The following is a 25,132-nucleotide window of genomic DNA, read 5'->3' as shown; positions in this document are numbered from 1 at the left end:
GGTTCCCATCTCCCTGCCATTCTAATTTATACCTTCCCCAACAGCACTAGCAAACACCCCCGCGAGGACATCGGTCCCAGTCCTGCTTGGATGTAACCCGTCCCGCTTGTACAGGTCCCACCTTCTTCAGAACCAGTCCCGATGTCCCAGGAATCTAAATCCCTCCCTCCTACACCATTTCTGCAGCCACGTATTCATCTGGTCTATTCTCCTGTTCCTATACTCACTAGCACGTGGCACTGGTATCACTACCTTTGAGGTCCTGCTTTTTAATTTGTCTCCTAACTTCTTAAATTCACCTTGCAGGACCTCATCCTTTTTTTCACCTATGTCATTGGTACCGATATGGACCACGACTACTGGCTGTTCACCCTCCCCCTCCAGAATGCCCTGTAGCCACTCCGTGACATCCTTGACCCTAGCACCAGGGAGGTAACATACCACCCTGGAGCCACGTTTGCGGCCGCAGAAATGCCTATCTGTTCCCCTTACAACTGAATCCCCTATCACTGTAGCCCTGCCACTCTTATTCCTCCCCTCCTGTGCAGCAGAGCCATCCGTGGTACCACGAACTTGGCTCTTGCTGCTTTCCCCTAATAAGCCATTTCCCCCAACAGTATCCAAAGCGGTATATCTGTTTGACAGGGAGATGGCCCCAGGGGACTCCTGCTCCACCTGCCTAGTCCTTTTATTCTGCCTGGCGGTCACCCATTTCCTTTCTGCCTGCATAAAATTTACCTGCGGTGTGACCACCTCACTGAACATGCTATCCACGATAATCTCAGCATCGCGGATGCTCCACAGTGAATCCACCCGCAGCTCCAGCTCTGAAATGTGGTTAGCCAGTAGCTGCAGCCGGACACACTTCCTGCACACGTGGTCGCCAGGAACACCGGTAGTGTCCATGACTTCCCACATAGTGCAGGAGGAGCATATCACGGGTCCGAGCTCTGCTGCCGTGACTTGCTTTAGATTTACACTGCGCTCACCTCTCGGACTCTCTTCCCGCTGTCTAGACTCTCCTTTTACACTGCGCTCACCTCTCGGACTCTCCTTTTGCTCTGCACTCACCTCTCGGACTCTCTTCTCGCTCTCGGACTCTCCTCTCGCTCTTGGACTCTCCTTTTACACAGCGCTCACCTCTCCGACGCTCCTCTCGCTCTCGGACTCTCCTTTTACACTGTGCTCACCTCTCGGACTCTCCTTTTGCTCTGCACTCACCTCTCGGACTCTCCTCCCGCTCTCAGACTCTCCTCTCACTCTTGGGCCTCTCCTTTTACACTGCGCTCACCTCTCAGACTCTCCTCCCACTCTCGTACTCTCCTTTTACACTGCGCTCACCTCTCGGACTCTCCTTTTACACCGCGGACACCTCTTATTGCACTGCAGCAACTCGCCAAGGCTTCTTCAACAGCACCTCCCAAACTCGCGACCTGTACCACCTAGAAGGACAAGGGCAGCAGGCACATGGGAACAACACCACCTTCACGTTCCCCTCCAAGTCACACACCATCCCGACTTGGAAATATATCGCCGTTCCTTCATCGTCGCTGGGTCAAAATTCTGGAACTCCCTACCGAACAGCACTGTGGGAGAACCTTCACCACACGGAATGTAGCGGTTGAAGAAGACGGCTCACTACAACCTTTTCAAGGGCAATTAGGGATGGGCAATAAATGCTGGCCTTGCCAGCGACGCCCCCATCCCATGAACAAATAAAAAAAATACATGGCATCTATAAGTGCAGGGAAAACTCCCAATTTTTCACAAAGGAAAAAAGAACAATAGTTTTACTTCATACACATACCAGATAACAGTTAAGTGGGTTCCCCCCTAAATAGATCTCTATTAAATGGAGAATATTGGGTTTTTACTATATGTATTGAAATTATCTTTTAATCAAAAGGTATGGAATGACTTATTTTGCTTGGATTTGATTCCTAACCTGAACCAACTTTGATTGGTTGCCCATGGGTTCTCTATTTTGAACTGTCTATTTTATTGTTTTCCTCATTTGAAAGCATAGGCAACAGATGATCTTTTAAGATGTTGATTTGATCTACTTTATTAAAGTGATAGCTTTTGAAAAATAACTTAAATATGCAGTCTTGCTTTTCTAAGACTAAACTTTACATTTATTGGATTGGAAAGTACTTTGTAATATATTTTGAAGGATTTCAGTTTACTCTGCAAACGACTTCCAATATTTAAAGTGAGACTTGGCACTGTAACAAACCCCAAATAACTACACAGTTATCATCTGTTTGCCATTTCGGTAAAAGGTGACAAGAACAAATTAATGTACAGCAACAAAGAAATTGTTGTGACAATATTGATCTTATAAGTAGGACAAAATACAAATTGTGTATAATTTACCAATGTATATATGTGTAAGATTTAGAAGTAAATGGTAAAAGTCCTATGTTTTTTTTCCCAAAAGTATTTTGACAACTTTGGAACACTGCATGAAATAAGACCTTTGTGATATGCATTCAATATCAATGAAGGAACATATTCATACAGTTGTTTGTTGAAATCATCTAAAAGTAATGTTTAGTCATATCAATACGTAAAGTTCACTCAATTAGAATACAGTGCAATTGTAAATTGGAAAAAAAAGTATTGTTGGGGACTAGGTGGCTAGAATGCTACCATTTCGTATGAGATATGGGTTTGAATCCCGCCCAAATAGAATGGAAGTTTCTTTTTGATAGCTGATTAGAAATCTAAGCCCGGATATTCTTTCTACCTGAAAACCAGCACTGAAGTAAGAACATCGGAACAGGAGTAGACCATTCAACTACTTGAGCCTGTTCCGTCATTAAATTAGATCACAACTGATCTGTACCTCAACTCTATTTACCTGTTGGCATATCCTTTCACACTCTTACCTAATAAAAATCTATCGATCTTGAAAATTTCAATTGGTCCAGCATCCACAGTCTTTTGGGGAGCAAGTTTCAGATTTCCACTACCCTTTGTGTGGAAAAAGTGCTTCCTGATTTCACTCCTAAATGGCCTAGCTCTAATTTTAGGATTGTGCCCTCTTGTACTGGATTCCCCCACTAGAGGAAATAATTTCTCTGTATCTACTCTTATTAAATCCCTTAATCATTTTAAATATCTTGATTAAATCACCCCTCAACCATCTAAACTCATGAGAATACAAGTCAAGTATGGGAAACCTGTCCTCATAATTTAACCCTTTTAGCCCTGATATCATTCTGGTGAATCTGCACTGTACCCCTTCCAAAGCCAATGTACCTTTCCTGAAGTTCAGTACCCAAAACAACATAACACTCCAGATGAGGTCTGACTAAGGCTGTGTACAACTGAAGCATCACTTCCTCACTTTTGAATTCCACCCCCCTTGAGATTAATGCCAACATTCTATTAGCTTTTTTGATTAATTTTTGTACCTCTGCAGTGGCATTTAGTGATTTGTGTCCATGGACACCTGAATCCCTTTGCTCCTCACATCTCCTAGCCTCTCATTATTAAGAAAATATTCCAATTTGTATTTCTTAGATACAAAGTGGATGATCTCACACTTCCCCACATTGAATTCCATTTTCCATAGTTTTACTTAGTCTGTCTATGTCTATGTCGCTTTGTAACTTCCTGCTCCCATCCACACGTTTACTGTGCCTCCACCTTCGTGTCATCTGCAAATTTGAATATACTCTTTATTCCTTAATCCAAGTCATAAATATAAATGATGAAAAGCTGAGGCCCCAGTACAGATCCCTGTGAAACACCATTTGTTCTCTGATTGGTGAGTTGTGACAAAACCTTTATTCCTACTCTATAATTCCTACCAATCAATTATCGACCATTAAGAACATAAGAACATAAGAAATAGGAGCAAGCCCCTCGAGCCTGCTCCGCCATTCAGTTATGGCTGATCTTCGACCTCAACTCCACTTTCCTGCCCGATCCCCATATCCCTTGATTCCCCTAGAATCCAAAAATCTATTCATCTCAGCCTTGAATATATTCAATGACTCAGCATCCACAGCCCTCTGGGGTAGAGAATTCCAAAGATTCACAACCCTTTGCGTGAAGAAATTCCTCCTCATTTCAGTCTTGAATGGCCGACCCCTTATCCTGCGACTACGGTCCCTACTTCTAGACTCTCCAGCCAGGGGAAACAATCTCCCAGCATCTACCCTATCATCTACCCAATCAAGCCCCCTCATAATCTTAAATGTTTCAATGAGATCACCTCTCATTCTTCTAAACTCCAGAGAGTATAGGCCCATTCTACTCAACCTCTCTTCATAGGACAACCCTCTCATCCCAGGAATTAATTTAGTGTACCTTTGTTGCACTGCCCCTAAGACAAGTATATCCTTCCTTAGATAAGGAGACCAAAACTGTACGCAGTACTCCAGGTGAGGACTCACTAAAGCCCTGTACAACTGTCGTAAGACTTCCTTACTCTTGTACTCCAATCCCCTTGCAATAAAGGCCAACGTGCCATTTGCTTTCCTAATTGCCTACTGTACCTGCATACTAACTTTTTGTGTTTCTTGTACGAAGACACCCAAGTCTCTCCGAACACCAACATTTATTAGTTCCTCACCATTTGAAAAATATTCTGTTTTTCTATTCTTCCTACCAAAGTGAATAACCTCACATTTCCCCACATTATACTCCAACTGCCACCTTCTTGCCCACACACCTAACCTGTCTATATCCCTTTGCAGACTCTTTGTGTCCTCCTCACAGCTTACTTTGTCATAAAGTTAACTCCAATTCCATGTGCTCTCATTTTTGGTAATAATCTCTTACGCGGAATCATATCAGTTGTCTTCTGGAAGTTTATACAGACAACATCCATAGACACTCCCTTATCCACCATGCTAGTGACCTCCTTAAAAAAAATAATCCAGATTCGTCAGAAGTGACCTACCCTTCACAAATCCATGCTGACTCTCTTTGATCAGTTGATACTTGTCCAAGTGCTCAGTCATTCTGTCTCTGCTGGTAGGTTCCAGTACTCGGAATCACGCTTCGCCAAGTTCCCACTCATGCAGTTTTCCCCCAGGTTTTCTGCACCCTGTTAAAAGTACCGCTGCTGAGGCCAATCAGAGAGGAAATGGTGAAAGGCTAATGAGGACACGATGGATGATAGTGTGACATCATCTGTAAGATTTCCCATCACTCCGCTCTTCCTTACATTAAGCAGAACAGGCAGGCCCAGTTGTCAGAACATAAAGTGCAGCAGAGGCCTCTGAAAGGCAGCAGACTCAAATTCATCTTGCCCCAAGGTGAGATTTCTCTGTATTTTGGTTAGAAGGTTCATAGCAGGAAAGGATTTATGGTAGCTTTTCATTCAGGTTTTGAACTTCAGGGATGTTATCACTTAAGACCTGGAGCTGTAAATACTGGAAGAGGGGATTAAAGGACTTCCAGCTGTCTCTTAAAGGGGAATTCCTCTTTGGGTACCAGTTAGGATGATGTTCCAACTGGGCTTTCATTTGTATTTTTCCTTCCCCAGGGGGGAGGGGATGGAGCAAAGGGATCAGACAAGGGTCTAGCTGCATTAGAGAAGACTGAGGAGGATTAAGAGTTACCCAGCAACTAGATTATGTGAAGCATGTAACTTTCAGAGAATGTACTCCATGAGTTATGCAGGTTACTGGATCAAGTCTTAAACCATCTTCAAGGAATACCACCACTCTGTCCATAGAAGTGAAAGTATCCATATGCTGATATTTTATATATTAGGATCCTTCCAATGAAGAGCAGGTGATCCCTGTCACATTTCACAGTTAGCAGTCCACAGCTGCATCAAGCAGGTGACCAATACACTATTCATTATAGCTGACCAGTTCAGTTCTTTTTCCATGGACACAGTTATCAAAGTGAGAAGGCGTTGGCTTTGCAGGCTTCACAAGGGTGCAAGTGGCTATGGACTGCACTCATGCGGCTATCAGAAGATATAGTGGCAGCATTAATAAGAAGGGATACCACTTCCTAAATCTGTAGCTGAAATGTGACCACAGGGATAAGAAACTACATGTCAATGCAAGGTACCCTGGCAATTGCCTTGATATGTTTATAATGAGGCATCTGGACCAGCTCTTTTTGTCAATTGAAGGCAGGTCACTGGATGGCTTTTGGGAGATAATGGTCACCCTCTCCATCCTGGTTAAGGATCCTGGTCAGGATACCTCGGAGTAATTCTGAGAAGAGATACAACACCATTCGGCCACCAAAGACATGATGGAGCACATTTTGGAATGCTGAAAGCGCAATTCCACTATCTGGACAGTTCTGATGCTGCTTTACTATATGTTTCAGCATGAGTATCCAGCATTGTCATTCCCTGCTGCATCCTGCATAATTATACACTGGAGAGAGGAGTCCAGCTGCAAGAAGAGAATGAATCATCACAGGAAAGGGAAGTGGATGTGGACGACATGAGCACGGGAATGAGGACGATCCAGAGAGTTATCCTGTGCCTGACCCAAGAAATGTCACGGGTGCTTTGACAGGGATATATTCTCCTGAAAATAAATAACTCATCTATATAGCCAACAATATACACAGACCCCAATATCTGTGACTAATAGCACCTCCCCACAACATTGCAATCTCAAATTTAAAACTCCTTGCAACTTCTCAACAATATACCATTATCCTCCTTTTCCTAAAACCCTCATTACTGCCAAGACAATAAAACCTGAAAAATAGTGTCAATAAATCTAATTCATAATGTGATCCATAAGCCAGACAAGAATCTCTGTCTTCACCATACTGCTTCCAATTTGTGTCTCTATATTTATTTTTTGCCACTTCTGAACTTCTTCAAGGAGCCTCCTGAGTGCTGAAATGCAGGGCTTGAAAACTGTTGATTTCGTCTATTATTATGAGACTGAGGTAGTTGTTGTCTCTGAAAACCACTGTACTGTGAAGGACCAACTGCAGGTTTCATCTCAAAATCAGATGCTAAGGTAATGCTGCCTCACTGCTTCACCTGACGAAGGAGGTAGCCTCCGAAAGCTTGTGAATTTAAAATAAAATTGCTGGACTATAACTTGGTGTTGTAAAATTGTTTGCAAATCAGAATGTTCAGGCATCTGGGGAACCTGACAGAGAGACTCACTGGTTCTGAACCCCTGAGAAAAAGCTGGATCCTGTAAAGAACTGCCTGCCAGGCCACTGTTGCTGGGTTCATTCTTCGATAAGCTTGTAATCACCAGGAATACAATTCCTTCTGCCACCAATGACCTATGATGTGAGTGCCTTCTCCTCGTGTATATTTGCCAATCCTCCCGTTATGAACTTTCTCTCTTTGGGATCATGCACTGTCTTTTCCTGCGGCACAAATACAGTCTATGTTAAATGTCAGTCTCATTGTGCTAATTTTCGAATTTGGAAGGGGACTGAGTGACTGCACACAAATTGGAAAATTCATTATTGTGACTCATATGGGAATGGTAGTGAAAGTTTTAGCGGAAAGCATGTGGGATGCTGGTAACCATGCATTGCCTTGCAGTGGTGACAATGGACTGATAACTATGAGCAGTGGTGCTTAGCAATGTCCAGACAGGCAGTACATGCAACACTGAGACATTGATTGTGCCAACACCGTGTCTGCTGTTTTTGAAACCTAGACTTCAATTTATAGAAGGTTCTCACTTGTGTCTTCAGAGGCTAGGGTTTGAGTGGATTTGATGGCAGGTTTCATACTCTTTAGTTGTAGCCAAGGGTCTGGTTCCACACAGATCCCTGGTCATCCACAAGGGGTATCCAATAGCTGGGGTATAGTAGGACTTGACCTCTCAAGTTGAAAATACATTTGCTTCTCCCAGAAGGCCTCCTCGAAGAACTGCGAGAGATGCATGTAGTGGGCGGAAGCAGCCAGCTAGCATTGATGCCAAGGCACTGGGAGTAGTGGCAAGGCCATCTCATGATATAGCAGAAGCAGGGCATTTTTTACAGGCAAATCACGAGGTCCCTGTTCAAGAGCAATAGTGTGCAACCATATTTGAATGAGTATAATATTCGGACACACATGTGGGGCTCGATTTTCACACCCCCGAGCGGGTGCGTTCGTGGCGGGAGCGCTGTGAAAATCGGGGATTCCCGGGTCGGGTCCGGAGCCTGGCCCAACCCGCCCACTTCCGGGCTCCCCAGTGATGTGCTGACATGCGCACGCAGCCCCCGCATGTGGGACTCCCGTCGGCAATTAAAGCCAGCGGGATGCCACTTAAGGTTATTGTTTAAGTACTTCAGGTCGTTTACAGACCTGATTAGCATGATATTTTAGGAGGGGTGGGATTTTCCAAACAACTGAGGCTGTTTGCCGTACTGGGGGAAACACTCCCAGTTGAAATGGACGTGTTGCAGCCATCAGCCTGTGGCAGCAGCAAAGGTCCATTTGACAGGTGTGGGGGGAGAACCTCACTCATTGCAGGAGGCCACTCTGTCACTTTGGACAAAGTTTGGCCTCCATCACCCTCCTCCTAATAATAACATTCACCAACTTGCACACTTACCCCGGTGTCCAGACACATTTACCTACCCTGTGGACACCCTCAAATGTACATCTTCCGGATGGGGGCCGCCGTAGCTGCAGTCATGACCTCCTCGGAGTACGAACAGCATCATCAGCCTCGCCGGCCATGCAGTCCACCTCTGACACGTGGAGCCCCACAACACAGTGCTGTGACACATCCACCTGCACAGCAGGAGGGAGGGCAACCGCAGAGAGAGATGCGTTGCAGAAGGCGCTACCCTCGCAACAGGGTCTACAGACAGAAGCTCAGCTTCCTGGGCCTCTCTGAGCAGCAGTGCACACGGAGGCTCAGAGTCACTCAACATGTAGTCGTTGCATCTGTTTTAATTTTTTGCATCTGTTTTCACTATGGAGAAGGACGACATAGACAGAGAAATACGACAGGGGTACTGTGATATACTCGAACATATTAACATCGAGCGGGAGGAGGTATTGGCGGTTTTAGCAGGCCTAAAAATGGATAAATCCCCAGGCCCGGACGAAATGTATCCCAGGCTACTGTGTGAGGCAAAGGAGGAGATTGCGGGGGCTCTAACATATATATTCAGAACCTCTCTGGCCACAGGGGATGTGCCAGAGGACTGGAGAACCGCTAATGTAGTACCATTATTCAAGAAGGGGAGTAGGGAAAAACCGGGGAACTACAGGCCAGTGAGCCTAACATCAGTGGTAGGAAAATTATTGGAAAAAATTCTGAAGGACAAAATTAGTCTCCACTTGGAGAAGCAAGGATTAATCAGGGATAGTCAACATGGCTTTGTCAAGGGAAGATCATGTCTGACTAATTTGATTGAATTTTTTGAGGGGGTGACTAGGCGTGTGGATGAGGGTAACGCAGTGGATGTGGTATACATGGATTTCAGTAAGGCCTTCGATAAAGTCCCGCACAGGAGACTGGTCAAGAAGGTACGAGCCCATGGAGTCCAGGGTGCCTTGGCACTTTGGATACAAAACTGGCTTAGTGGCAGAAGGCAGAGGGTGATGGTCGAAGGTTGTTTTTGTGACTGGAAGCCTGTGGCCAGTGGGGTACCACAGGGATCTGTGCTGGGGCCCTTGCTGTTTGTGGTCTACATTAACGACTTGGATATGAATGTAAAAGGTATGATCAGTAAGTTCGCTGATGATACAAAAATTGGTAGGGTGGTAAATAGCGAGGAGGATAGCCTCAGTCTGCAGGACGATATAGATGGGTTGGTCAGATGGGCGGAACAGTGGCAAATGGAATTTAACCCGGAAAAGTGCGAGGTGATGCACTTTGGAGGGACTAACAAGGCAAGGGAATACACAATGAATGGGAAGACCCTAGGCAAGACAGAGGGTCAGAGGGATCTTGGTGTGCAAGTTCACAGATCCCTGAAGGCGGCGGAACAGGTAGATAAGGTGGTAAAGAAGGCATATGGGATACTTGCCTTTATTAGCCGAGGCATAGAATATAAGAGCAAGGAGGTTATGATGGAGCTGTATAAAACACTGGTTAGGCCACAGCTGGAGTACTGTGTGCAGTTCTGGTCACCGCACTACAGGAAGGATGTGATCGCTTTGGAGAGGGTGCAGAGGAGATTCACCAGGATGTTACCAGGGCTGGAGTGCTTCAGCTATGAAGAGAGACTGGGAAGATTGGGTTTGTTTTCCTTGGAGCAGAGGAGGCTGAGGGGGGACATGATTGAGGTGTACAAAATTATGAGGGGCATAGATAGGATGGATACTAAGAAGCTTTTTCCCTTTGTTGAGGGTTCTATAACAAGGGGACATAGATTCAAGGTAAAAGGCGGGAGGTTTAGAGGGGATTTGAGAAAGAACTTTTTCACCCAGAGGGTGGTTGGAGTCTGGAACTCACTGCCTGAGAGGGTTGTGGAGGCAGGAACCCTCACAACATTCAAGAAGCATTTGGATGAGCACTTGAAATGCCATAGCATACAAGGCTACGGACCAAATGCTGGAATATGGGATTAGATTAGACTGGGCTTGATGGCCGGCGCGGACACGATGGGCCGAAGGGCCTCTATCCGTGCTGTATAACTCTATGACTCTATGACTCTATGACATCTGCAGCCTCCTTCATCCTGAGCTGCTCCCAGCTGGCCCGAGCACCATCTTCTTACCTGTCGCTGTCAAAGTCACCAATGCCCTCAACAACCTCTCCTCCGCATCCTTCCAGGGTGCCACCGGGGACATCGCCGACGTCTCTCAGTCATCTGCACAAAAGAGCCCTGCAAATACACCTTCACCCACTCTGCAGTGACACAATGGGTGGCATCAGTTGTGGGTCTTCATAGTGATCCTCAGGAAAGGGCATTATTGCACAAACCAGACAAGATTCGCAATGACATGGCAGTAGTGGTGACAATATAATATGTTATGTGAGTTGATCAGAAATTAAATAGAAGTAAAAACCGTGACAAACCCTCAAACACCCTTGTGCATCCCCTTCATGCTCACGACACGTTTGTCTTACGCTTCCTACTGCACATATGTGATGCATGCCCTCTGGCTGCAGCACAGGTAGTGGCAGGTTGAGCAAGGCTGACCATGAAAGAGATGCATGAAAGGGTGAGTATGAGATAGAGCCATGAGATTGTATGAGGATTGGGTTAAGTTGTAGTGGTGGGATGAGTACTGGCGAGGTGAGTAAGTGCAGGTAAGATGAGGCTGAGCTTTGAATGGGTGTGAGGAGTGATGTGATAGGGTAGTGTTGGCAGTGCAGAAGGAGATGTGGGGTGGGGGCGGTGATGTGGCAGATGGAGTGTAGGGGAATGAGTAAGTGTACTCACTTTGGCTGACCTACTGAGGTGATTGCAGCACCTCCCGCACTGTATGCAGGTGTGTGATATGTTGGTGGTGCTGGTGACCTCCTCTGCCACCTCGAGCCAGGCCTTCTTGATGGCAGAGGCAGGCCACTTCCTCCCACCCGCGGGGGGAAGATCTCTGTCCTCCCCCTCCTCCTCACCCCATCCAATAATACCTGGAGTGAGGCATCATTAAACCCCTGGGCTGCCCCATGCTGTAATATTTCCTATTTTCTGCAGCATCAGTCTGTGGAGGACTGCTGCTTTAAATAGGGCTCCTCCAGCTGACAGCCTATGCTGCGCAGCTTTCCAGCGTGAAACCCGGAAGCCAAGGTAAGTACCTTCAATTAGCCTGCGATTGCGTGTGGAGCACCCCAATTTCACTGGGCGCGTTACCCACGCGCCCAGTCGACCCCCCGCTGCGATCCCGCCGCCCTCCAAATATCGGGCCCGTGGTGCGGGGAAATCAATTGATTGCACCTTCTTTGGAATGTTTGAGGATGATTTGTTAGACAGAAGGGAAATATGAATGTTGTAGTTGGGAACCAGCAAGTCGGGATGGTAATGAAGGCATAGGCAATTTGGCCTTGCATATTGTTAAGGAGCAAGTAAACTACAAAGAGGACCATAGGAGTATTCAATATTGCATCCCAAGGACTGCATTTAACTGAAAGTCTTATCAATCACTTCTTGATGCACGGATCTCCTGTTTGTGCTTCAGCCAAGGCCAGGTCTCCTTCCTCCCCTTCTGCTGCCAAGACCACAGGTCTACCTTTCAGCATCTATGATTGCACGGTTCACCTCTCCGAATAGCAAGATTTTGCAGCAAATGCAGATTATTTTTGAAATTTTTTCAGGGCTATACAGTAGGATCCCTCTTGATCTGTCCAGACAGTGGAAGCACTCATTCAACATACAATTGTATGTTCTACTGGATATAAGGTGGAGGAATAAGACTCATGCATTTTCTCTCCATCTTGATATGGCGATTTCTGACTAGTGCTAATAACCAGGGGAGCAAGGGGTAGTCCTGGTCATCCAGCGGACAGTCATCTTATCTGCCTGTGTGGCACTGTGGACTTTCGCTAGATGAAATTTCATAGTCACTTCTGGAATATTCTGTTGTGGTGGTCTGAGACCACTTATATGATAATAAAATGGAATCCTTTCCAATTCATATATGCCACAAGGTTGTTATTAGGCTCCATGGTTGCTATCAATGAGGCTCTGTACTTTTGGGAACCCAGCCAGCTGTGCACTCTCAGGTTGTTCTCTCCATGGGAAAGTGACAAATTTGTTTTCTCTGGTAAACAAGGTTGTAGTGACTTGCTTGATGCAACAGTGTTTGGATGTCTGACAGATTTGGCAAATGTTTCCACTGGTGGCTTGAAAGGAACCAATGGCATAAACGTTCATTGTCGTGATGACTTTCACCACAAGCATAGGCATTTGACTTCAGGCATGAAGACAAGCATAGGCAGTTGACTTCAGGCATGCTCAAGTAGTTGGGGCTGAGTTGAATAATGTAAGCCCTGCACCACAATGGGTTGGTGCCAGACATCTGAGGTGCTAGCACATTTACCTATCTTCCCTCCTCTTCCTAATCCAAATCCAGGATAGCCATTGGCAGGCCTAATGGAATGCCCATGGTGAGCACTGTGCTTGCAGCTGTGGTTAGCAACTGATGGCAGTAAGAATGCTACTGTTGGAGGTGTGCACCAAAGGAATACTGAATTGCAGAAAGCAGCAGTAACCAATAGAAAAAAAAATACACTAGCTATAATGAACAAAGTTCAGTTTGGCTAGTCAAGAGTAGCAGGAAATCAAGCAAGTTTTAAATAGTGGAATTCTGAGGTGAACAACATGGATTCTTCTAGGTGACTGCAGAAAGAGATGAGCAATGATTCTGTTGAGGCCTACCATGTTCCTTGCGGGTGGCACTCCCCATACGTGACATTGGGGCATCTGCCCTACAATTCCTTGTAATGCAGTGCGTATATATCAGCTTGAACAATATAGGGGTGTAGATAGTTTTGTGTTTGTTTCCATTATTAAATCATCAGGACTATTGAATTTTAGCATGTTGGAAACAAAAAAAATGCTTATTACAACAGGTTCTATTTGTTTAATAGTATATTCAGTCAATTTCTTAGTGGTCCCACAACACCCTCACTACCTCTTTCCTTGGGCAACTACAATGAGGAACGATCTATTCTGTGTTCAATGAGTATAGCTAACAAGAATCATTACCAATGATTTGGTTAGATTTTCAGCACAAGGAGCTATGTAAAAATGTCAGATTAATTAAATCAAAAAGAGGAAGATCAAGCAGCATCTTGCACAGAAGTGTAGTGTAGTGAGTGAGTGTGAGTGAGTGAACATGAAGCCAGGTATAGGAAGAGGTCCAGTGAGAATAAGAAGATTTACAACATGTCAGCCCCTCCAGACAGACAGGAAAAGGATATATTCAGTGTAAGCAGTCACAGTGATGTTGGCTGACTTTTCATTAAACAGGCCACATGAGTTATTAGCCAAAGAAAGCAATCAATTTGTAACTAGAATTTCATTTATGCAGAAATGAAATTCATTTGGATCAATATAATTTGAACCAGTTATTGTTTTATCCCTATTTACTTGGTACCTTAGCTACCATTTACAATGAGCCAAACTTATTTTTTTATTTCTTAGCTGCTGCTGTGCATACCTATGCTGTGAATCAATAGCTATGACAACAATCTCTGAAACCTGTCTTCTTTATTCTGTGAATGTTAATTTACTCTAATTTACAAAACACTATTTCTCATTTGAATCCAGATGTTAAATACTATCGAGAGTTGCTTTTTTTGTGTGTCTTTTACTTTCCTGTTTGTACAGCTTTCCTATCACAGGTAGGTTGATTGAAAATCTAGTGCCCAGTTTATATTTACATTCAGAAGTCAAAGAACACCAAACATCTGCTTGTATTCAAGCTCTGACTGGCAGTTTAAAGTCTTGAATCCTGAGCTTCAGTTAGTTCCTGGATTAAAATAAACCCAATTCTTGGATAGATTTTGTGCTGGAATCAAGTTAGAAGCAGTGCAATGTAATGTCAGCTAACGCATAACCACATCCATTGCATTTATCCATCACATTTCTGCTGCATACGTTAGCATTTTCTTTGCTTTTGTATGTGCCTGTACATGCACTGTCTCATGGGCATGTCAACACATGCAATATATACAATTTGTAGCACTGCATGTACGTGGAAAGAAACAAATGTATTCACAGCGTTGAGCTGTCCTGCCAAGAGGGAACAGAGTAAACCTGACAATTCCACTCAATCAATCTAACTACTGAGCCTGACTTAAGAAACAAGGACTCAGATTACAGTTAGATTGTGCTACTGATCTGCGACCACTGCACTGCCTTTTTTATGATGGCTGGAATTGCACTCTTGTGACCAAGCAAGCCTCCTATGCGTGTTTACAGTGAATTTTGAATATTTTCATATCATGGGTGGGAGGTTTCTCAAGAAAATTTAAAAAATAACTCTGCCCAAGTTTATAAAACTCCAAAAAGCTCTAAAGGACTCCGCTGAGCATTTTTTTAAACCAGAGTTCGAAGTACATTGGAATTATATTCCATGTGCTGTCAAACCCAAACAGTATAAAGTAGCCTCCCTGAGGGGTCTCATGTCATTGCATTCCAAAGTCAGACTGGGTCTCGGCTCTGGAGATACAATGTCATTTTTACATTACTGCCGAGGAGAAATTGCTTTTCTGTAACACAAAAGTTGCAGCAATAACAGTCGAGGCAACTGCATTAACTCCTCTCTGATCCATAAGCAGGCTTTAAAGCACTATGAATGAACTCACTGAGCCTGATTTTCCTCTGCTTTGCACCCTGGGAACGCAGAGTTTCTGGCAGCAAAGAAGGGGAAGAAAGGGCAGAGCTCCATGATGCCAGGTGATCCCCTCCTTGTGTTGCTACAGGAAGTGTAAGCTTCCAAATGAGTAAGGAGGAATGTAACAGTGGTTCCCACTTTATTTCCCTGTGTGATCACCAGGCAAGGGCCATTAGGGTGAGCACCCAGAAGAAGTTGGCATTAGGCCTTGCATCCTGCCCTGCTCAGATTAGATGATGTAAGAAATGCAGGCAGCAAGGTAATAGAGGATCTGAAAAGGTAAGTGCCCTTTTTTGGCAGATCCCTTGTAAATCTTCAGGGCTCGAGGCCTGCTGGTAGCTGGATTTCCATCCCATTTCCTGTTGCAAGGCCTTGCCAAGAGCATATCAGCAGCTGGTGTGCACTGGGCCTAGGGTAATGACCTGAATCTAAAAATGTGGGTGGATTGAGACCAGGTTGGGCAGAGAGCATTTCGGGTACACTCTATCTGACTTACACCCACCAAGGCAGGGGGAGGGGGGGGATGGTTGGAAAGGAAAATAAATCCTATCCAGGGCACAGTAATAAAATATCTATGGCACATAAAACATGTGATACACAGATAAATCTTATTATAAACTCAACTCTCCATTTAATTTGGAGGAAGCAAAATACTGCAGATGCTGGAAATCTGAAATAACACCAGAAAATGCTGGAAACTCTCAGCAGGTCAGGCATCATCTGTGGAGTGAGAAACAGAGTTAACATTTCAGGTCGATGACCTTTCATCAGAATTGGTTGAAAGGTTTCATCAATTTCATCGACCTGAAATGTTAACTCTGATTCTCTCTCCACAGATGCTGCCTGACCTGCTGAGTGTTTCCAGCATTTTTTGTTTTCATCTTCATTTGATATATCACAAGCTGTGGTTCCACCACACATACAGTATAAAAGGTGACAGCATATTAGGATTCATTCACTGAGACAGACCCACAATCTTTTCATCTCTATAAAATATACTATTGTAGAATGTTGTTCATACATTCAGTGATGATAAGTGGTACTTGACATTATAGTGAGACATAAATCAACAGGCAATGTCCATAACGTTCTCCACTGTGCAGTAGAGGATGAGAGATAATGAAAGATAATGAAAGTGGCAGTACAACATGGTAGATAACATATAAAAGCAAGTGCCTTATCCACTGATTTTTTTTCTTTGCCTTTTGCCTGAAATGCCTGGCTTCACTCTACCTTGAGGCATGGCTGAGATTGGAAACTCACCATGAGGGAATTGCAGACCTAAATCTCATGGGGCATGCAATGCATGAAGTAGCAATCTGCTGTGCCATCCTGAGTCTGCCATTCTAATAGATAAAAAGAAGATATCCATTCTATACTTCAGCTGCAGTAGAGAGTAACAAACAAATTGAAAGGGTTGAGTCAGCGCCACATGTCGAAGTCCATTTTTGTTTGCAGTCAATAATAGAATGAGTCACCAGCCATATGTTAAAGTTAATTTCAGTGATGGGTTGAATTGTTCAGCCTGGGGAAGTGTTGAACAGGGGATACAATAATTTGCTATTCTAATACTGTACAAACAATGAGTCATTTTTTCAGGTCTGTTACACCCATTCAAAAACTTATGGCAATGTATTCATGTGGGTTAAAAATTGTTAGATTTATTCCACTTAAAATTGCCTAATGATCCAGCAAAATTTAGGTTTAATATTTAAACTTTTATAGTGGCATACCAAAGGGGATGACAGGTTTTTCTCCCGTCACTCTCAAAACTCAACAAAAACAGATTGGCCGAGGAATTTGATGGCGCCGCGTCCATTTTTCAGGCGCCAAACAGAAAAACCATATGCTACATGCTGCTTATCCAGCGGTCCTTAAAGGGACTGTTGGAGGCCGCCACAAAAAAAGTAAGTTTTTAAAAAAAACTTATCCAAATGTGGAGCTGGGAGGAGCATGTGTGCTCCTCCCTGGCCCCACTGTAGTATTGAAGACCATTGGTGGCCCTCCCTCAGCCCTCTCCAGTTCGCCCCCTCCCTCCTGATCGCTTCCCCACCCCTCTTCCAATAGCTCCCTTCCCTCTCGATTGCTTCCCTCCCTATCCGGGTTGTCCCCTCCATCCTGATCACTTACCCCCTCCCTCTCCTAGGACTTACCAGAGGGCCACTGTCAGCAACTATTTCATATGGGTACTGAGTGTATGAAGCTATGTTTTGTTATTTTTAGTGACCTTAATAAGCCTAAGGCACAGCTGTTTTCCCAAAGTGCATTATTAGGCATGATACTCAATGGATGCCAAGTAGAAATTGGGCCTCAGAGCCTGATCGTAACAAGCAGCAGCAGCCATTGTGCTACAGCTGCCTACCAGCTCATTATCAACCCCTAGCTACAGTGTGATTTGTGATTTTTCAGTGCTGTAGTTTGATTGAGTCATTGCTGCATTGATATATGTGATACAGTGTTGGATGCAGCCTGAGCTTATGAGCTATTTTAACCTTTCAGTGGAATACACTTTGGTGCAATCATCACTAATCTGTTAATAAGGTTTAAAATATGTGAACCATTTTTGTTCCCAACGTGTACATTTTTGTATAATTGCTTCCATTCCTGTGTAGTATCTATTATATGTCAGTGTCATTGAGGCTTCAAAAGGTAATGCTAATTTTGGCAAGCATTATACGTGAATGGAAACAATTAAATTAAAATTGTGCACTTTAGCACAGATGACTTATACCAACCCATACAATCAAATCAAGATTGAGCTAGCTTTCTTGCAAATGGAAGCTTGAGTTTGTGTATGTTGATTCGTTTAACAATAAAGACATATGAACTGCTTTCCTTTTGAAATCCAGGTTTGGAGTGGAACCATCAGGACTGGTCAAATTAGAAAAAGAAATTGAACAGGAAGAGTCCCGTTCCGCACCTCCCCCATCTCCTTCTCCGACTAAATCTCCTGGAAAGAAGAGTGCAGGAAAGTTGCTGGATGATGCAGTAAGTAAAACAAAGCAAAAATGTAATCCAAAATAATAAATAGGCAGCTAGATTCTTTCTAGCAAACTGCCATTAATCTCAGCCGGGATTGGCATCCTCCCTGGTCTGGATGCTGACCCTGGCATTCAAAGGCAACAAGTCCCAGCCAGCAGCAAGCTCTAGAGTTGGGTTTGAATACTGATGTGCCATCCAGGACCAGAAAATATGCTGATTCATGCTCAATTTAATTCCAGCTAACCAGAGGTGGACCTTCCAGATCTTTATACAAGCAAGTTTTTACCTTACTTGAAGATTGCATTTTGATTGATAAAACTGAGACCATCTGCGGCCAAGAGATAAAAAGATTAAACCGCAAATGCTAGAAATGTGAAATAAAAACCACAGATGCTGAAAATAAACAAGTTCTGATGAAGGGTCTAGCTCTGAAACATTAAGCCATCTTCTCTTTACAGAAGCAAAATACTGCAGATGCTTGAAATCTGATATAAAATGCATTTGATGCATTTAAGGGGAAGCTAGATAAGTTTGAGAAAGAAAGGAATAGAAGGATATGCTGATAGGGCTAGATGAAGTAGAGTGGGAGGAGGCTTGTGTGGAGCATAAACACCAGCATAAACTAGTTGGGCCAAATGGTCTGTTTCTGTTCTGTAAATTCTATGTAATTCTCTGTAAAAAAAACAGAAAACACTCAGCAGGTCAGGCTGGAATTCTGATGAAAGGTCATCGACCTGAAATGTTAACTCTCTTTCTCTCTCTACACATGCTGCTTGACTTGCTGAGTGTTTTCCAGATTTTCTGCTTTTATTTCTCTTTACAGATATTACTGGACATGCTGCACCCGGCTCGTGCCCTGATTCGAACGTGCTCCGGGTGCAGCGCATGCTGCATGCAGCTAAAAGAGGCCGGTAGCAGGACTACGGGAAAGTCCGCCTGCCTCACTAGTATAATACGCAAGTGTTATTGCAGCCCTGGACGTAGCTCGCTGGTCGTAGGTTTATGTATGGGATTGAGATTGGCTGCTGAGATGCCAGCCAAGGGTAGCAGGTAAGTCCAAGGTGGGAGGAGGCAATTATTGAGGGGTGTGAGTGGTGGTTGGCAGCGGCCCGCAGTTGTAATGTGGAGCCAGGAGGAGAATTCCAGCTCCTCTTGACTCCACATTCAAGATTTCTTGCTTGCATCTTTGGTGGCAGCTGCTGATTTAGCTGCTGTGCGCCTGAGATAACTGACCACAGCATGAATGGCGCATGCCGTGGCTAGTCACGAACCATTTTTGGAAAGGTCCTGAACCAGGTGTTGGGACACCGATTTGCATAGGCAGTGGGCCTAACGCCAGTTTCAGGTAGTCATCCTGGTCGACTACAGGGCACCTTAACCAAGAATGCTTATGACACACTTCCAGCATGGATTGAGCACATGTGCACTGCATGCTCTATTGGATCCTTCAGTGCCAGATTTCACCTGAAATGTAAGTGCTGCGCAAACAAAATTCTGGAGCGCTGTGTATTTCCAGTATTTTCTGCTAAGAATGAATCTTCACCTTCTAGATTTTATATAAAAACAACTTTCAATTATAAAGATGGGCATGAATCTAGCTGTTTGGAAATTATGTTGTATCTACAGTGAAATTTGTCTTTCGGTCTTCTTTCTCAGTTATGATCACATAAGTTGTCTGGACTGAACCCTGCTGATTCTGTCTCCAGATTTCTGATCTCAGTGAAGCCAGAAATTAAGTTTTGAAATCTCTTGTAGGTTGGCATGTGGATTTAGAATTTTAATAAGCTTTACCTGTAAACACTTACACCAAAGTCTGGTTCAGATCAATCAGCATCAAGCACTGGTGGTTATTACTTATAATTGGATTCTTACTGATGTGTTCAGAAAAAAAATCTAATCCAAATGCTTTGTAAGATTAAATTTCCTGCACATGTGCCTGAAATGAAATGGAGCACTAAAGCCTGGAAGTTAGAAAGAAAAGAAAGAAATAACTTGCACTTACATTGTGCCTTTCGTGACCTTAGGACATCCCAAACCACTTCAGAGTCAATGAAGTACTTTTGAAGTGTAGTCACTGTTGTAATATAGGAAATGTGACAGCCAATTTGCACAATGCAAGGTCCCACAAATAATGACCAGGTAATCTGATGTAGTGATATTGGTTGAGGGATAAATTTTGGCCAGTACACCGGGGAGCACTCTCTTCTTTGAAATAGTGCCATGGGATTTTTTACATCCACCTGAGAGGGCAGACGGAGCCTTGGTTTAACGTTTTATCTGAAAGATGGCACCTCAGACAGTACTTTCCATCAGTACTGCACTTCAGTGTCAGCCTAGATTTTGTGCTCAAGTCTCAGGAGTGGGACTTGAACCCACAACCTTCTGATTCAGAGGTGAGAGTGTTATCATGACTGACACCTCACTATTACCTGTTAGGAACACAGGAACATAGGAACAGGAGTAGGCCATTCAGCCCCTCGTGCCTGCTCCGCCATTTGATAAGATCATGGCTGATCTGTGATCTAACTCCATATACCTGACTTTGGCCCATATCCCTTAATATCTTTGGTTGCCAAAAAGCTATCTATCTCAGATTTAAATTTAGCAATTGAGCTAGTATCAATTGCCGTTTGGGGAAGAGAGTTCCAAACCTCTACCACCCTTTGTGTGTAGAAATGTTTTCTAATCTCGCTCCTGAAAGGTCTGGCTCTAATTTTTAGACTGTGCCCCCTACTCCTAAAATCCCCAACCAGCGGAAATAGTTTCTCTCTATCCACCCTATCTGTTCCCCTTAATATCTTATAAACTTCGATCAGATCACCCCTTAACCTTCGAAACTCTAGAGAATACAACCCCAATTTGTGTAATCTCTTCTTGTAACTTAACCCTTGAAGTCTGGGTATCATTCTAGTAAACCTACGCTGCACTCCCTCCAAGGCCAATATGTCCTTCCAAAGGTGCGGTGCCCAGAACTGCTCACAGTACTCCAGGTGCGGTGTAACCAGGGTTTTGTATAGCTGCAGCATAACTTCTGCCCCCTTGTACTCTAGTCATCTAGATATAAAGGCCTGTCAGGATGAGGAAATGAGGAGCATTGTGTGGTCACCCAAGTGTCCAGCCCAACAGCCATTTTGTCTGAGTACCTAGGAACCCTTTTTTGGCAACATGCTTGTTGTTTGTTGCATGCCACATTGAATGGGTCACAGTGTAGACTCATTGGCATGGCAGCAATACAGAGTGTCCTGTTAAACATGGGCATGCCTGTGCGCTTGCAAATTACCTAACAGTTGCCAGAGTGCTGCGCACATTTCCTCTGTGATGCTCCACCAAGCTTACAGCGAAGAGTTGCTTATATGTATTGTAATGCAAGATTTCAAAATTAAGCAGTGTGAGCATACTTACCTTTCAGAGAGCAGCTCGTCCTATGAGGGGTGCACAGATAAGACAGTATTGACTCGGAGTCACTTCCATCCATTTTGTTGTGGTGTCAATCTTCACAGCTCCAAAAGGACCATTTTTCTCTGCAGGAACTCCAAACCTGTACTCTGAAATAGAGGAGAGGGCAGTGGGGATTCTGGGCTTGTAGTATGCCTGGCTGGAGATTCTGGGCTTGTAGCATGCTTGGCTGGAGATTTTGGGCTTGTAGCATGCTTGGCTGGAGATTTTGGGCTTGTAGCATGTGTGGCTGGAGATTCTGGGCTTGTAGCATGCTTGGCTGGAGATTCTGGGCTTGTAGCATGCTTGGCTGGAGATTCTGGGCTTGTAGCATGCTTGGCTGGAGATTCTGGGCTTGTAGCATGCTTGGCTGGAGATTCTGGGCTTGTAGCATGCTTGGCTGGAGATTCTGGGCTTGTAGCATGCTTGGCTGGAGATTTTGGCTTGTAGCATGCGTGGCTGGAGATTCTGGGCTTGTAGCATGCTTGGCTGGAGATTCTGGGCTTGTAGCATGCGTGGCTGGAGATTTTGGCTTGTAGCATGCGTGGCTGGAGATTCTGGGCTTGTAGCATGCTTGGCTGGAGATTCTGGGCTTGTAGCATGCTTGGCTGGAGATTCTGGGCTTGTAGCATGCGTGGCTGGAGATTCTGGGCTTGCAGCATGTTTGGCTGGAGATTCTGAGCTTGTAGCATGCTTGGCTGCAGATCACAAAATCTGGTGAGATTTGCGAAAGATGCAGCTCGATGATGTCATCAATGCTGCAATGTGATTTTTTACTTCAAACCGCGGGAGGCCCACACATCGGCAAAGCCGCCAGAGAAACATGGTGGGAGTATAATGTTTTGCTTGTGGACTATGAGCATTAGTGACATGAAGCATTATTGTATTAACATATTGACCAATGATGGAGAAAAATAAATGTTTCCATGAAAGGCTGCAACTACACTGCCACATTCTTGTTAGATTACTACTGGCAAACTCGGGGTGGATTCGTCCTATAGCATTATAATCTAAAGGGGGTTGGGTTAGAATTTTTAAAATGCTTATTAAAATTCATCCTCCATGAGGCTTCCTGGAAGCTCATGAAGTCTGTCCAGTGAATAACTGGTCCATATAGACTAAGAAAGTCCCTGTTTTGATCCCTGTTAGCTCTTATCAGCAAGGGTGACAGTAGGGTTGTTACAGTTGGCCTCCAAAGAGTAAAATGAGTCTAGGCTCCTTCTCCTGAGTGTTATCCAGTGATCCCTGCTTGAAGTGTGCATGTGCTGTGATTTGTCACTGGAAAGTTTGCTGAAAATCGCAGTTTAGGTCAAGGTACCATTGAAAAATTACACATCCAACTTCTCACGCATAACTCAATCTGACAGGCTGGGTGTGATTGACAGTGTATCTTTCCAACACTTTCCCAAGTTCTTGGTGCTGCTGATATCCTAAGTGCCGGACCACCTGAAAAGCCTTAACAAAACTGCAATTTCCTTGATGAAGTTTTAGACTAAAAAGTAAACGTCTGCAAAAAAATTTGGGCGGCAGGATAAGTGCTTAGGAAATCAGCTAATCTACCAGGACCTTACTTAAAAGTCCTGCTCTGGCTCTGTAGTAACACCCCGACTCAGATGCTAGAAACACACTTTTTAAAAATCATATTGTATCTCGACAAAATTACCATCTTCATGGGAGATGTTAACAGTTACAAGATGTGTCATGGGATGTCACACCATGACATATAATTACGCTTAGTTATATTAAAATGTTATTTTCGGGGCAGGACTTTAGGCCGTTAACCACTTCAGAGTACATGGGCAGAAACATTAAGCCACGAGTTCGGACTCAATTGCCAACTAATAGCTAAAAATTATATTTGCTACATAAATTAAAGCTTAAGGAAGACAATACCCTGTCTCTCTTTCAGCACTGTGAATTCTTCAAATTGTTCACTTTGCCCAAATTAGACAGAATAACAAGAAACATAAGAAATATGAACAGGACTAGGCCATACGGCCTCTCGAGCCTGCCCGCCGTACAATAAGATTATGGCTGATCTTCTACCTCAACTCCACTTCCCCGTCCTATCTCCATATCCCTTAATTCCCTTAGTGTCCAATAATCTACCAATCTCAATCTTGAATATACTCAACGACTAAATGTCCACAGCCCTCTGGGGTAAAGAATTTCAAAGATTCACAACTCCTCTGAGTGAAGAAATTTTTTCTCAACTCGGTGCTAAATGGCCATCCATTTATCTTGAGACTATGACCCTTAGTTCTAGACTCTCCAGCCAGGGGAACAGCTTCTCAGGATCTACCCTGTCAAGCCCTCTAAAAATTTATATGTTTCAATGAGATCAGTTCTCACTCTTCTAAACTTCAGAGAACATAGGCCCATTCTACTCAATCTCTCTTCACACGAGAACCCTCTCATCCCAGGAATCAAGATAAGGGGTCGGCCATTTAAGACTGAGATGAGGAGGAATTTCTTCTCTCAGAGGGTTGTGAATCTTTGGAATTCTCTACCCCAGAGGGCTGTGGATGCTGAGTCGTTGAGAATATTCAAAGCTGAGATAGATAGTTTTTGGACTCTAGGGGAAATCAAGGAATATGGGATCAGGCAGGAAAGTGGAGTTGAGTTTGAAGATCAGCCATGATCTGATTGAATGGTGGAGCAGGCTCGAGGGGCCATATGGCCTACTCATGTTCCTGTTCCTTATGTTCTTATCAATCTAGCAAACCTTCGTTGCATCCCCTCTAAGGCAAGTATATCCTTTCTTAGGTAAGGAGACCAAAACTGTACACAGTACGCCAGGTGTGGTCTCAGCAGAGCCCTATATAATTGCAGCAAGACCTCCTTACTCTTATACTCCAACCCCCTTGCAATAAAGGACAACATACCATTTGCCTTCCTAATTGCTTGCTGTACCTGCATGTCAACTTTCTGTGATTCGTGTACAAGGGCACCCAAATCCTTCTGAATACCAACATTTCTTAGTCTCTCACCTTTTAAAAAATATTCCGCTTTCCTATTCTTCCAAAGTGGATAATTTCACATTTCCCCATTATACTCCATCTGCCTCCTTCTCGCCCACCCATTTAACTTGTCTATATCCCTTTGCAGTCTCTTTGCATCCCCCTCAAAGCTAAATTTCCCACCTAGCTTTGTATTGTCAGCAAATTTGGATACGTTACACTCAGTCCCTTCATCTAAGTCATTGTTAATATATTGTAAACAGCTGAGGCCCAAGCACTGATCTGCGGCACCCCACTAGTTACAACCTGCCACCCCAAAAATGACCCGTTTATTCCTACTCTGTTTTCTGTCCATTAACCAATCTTCAATTTGTGCTAATATATTACCCCCAATCCCATGAGCTCTAATCTTGTGTAACAACCTCTTATGTGGCATCTTATCGAATGCCTTTTGAAAATCCAAATATATTGTATCCTCTGGTTCGCCCTTATCTACCCTAGTATCTAGTTATACCCTCAAAAAACTCAGATTTGTCAAACACGATTTCCCTTTCAT

General features: G+C 44.0%; 1 protein-coding gene across 1 annotated transcript in view; it reads left to right on the top strand.

Moving 5' to 3' along the window:
* LOC137327731 (growth arrest-specific protein 2) overlaps positions 1-25,132 on the top strand; it is a 161,214-nt gene that overhangs the window by 62,669 nt on the left and 73,413 nt on the right. The window contains exon 5 of the mRNA XM_067993536.1: positions 18,049-18,187. Coding sequence (XP_067849637.1) covers positions 18,049-18,187 — 139 coding nt within the window. The remainder of the gene's footprint in view (positions 1-18,048; positions 18,188-25,132) is intronic.

Source organism: Heptranchias perlo, chromosome 12 (genome assembly GCF_035084215.1).
Source record: "Heptranchias perlo isolate sHepPer1 chromosome 12, sHepPer1.hap1, whole genome shotgun sequence".
Taxonomy (NCBI): Eukaryota; Metazoa; Chordata; class Chondrichthyes; order Hexanchiformes; family Hexanchidae; genus Heptranchias; species Heptranchias perlo.
The sequence above is the reverse complement of the archived record's forward strand: the minus strand, read 5'-3'. Positions and strand labels throughout refer to the sequence as shown.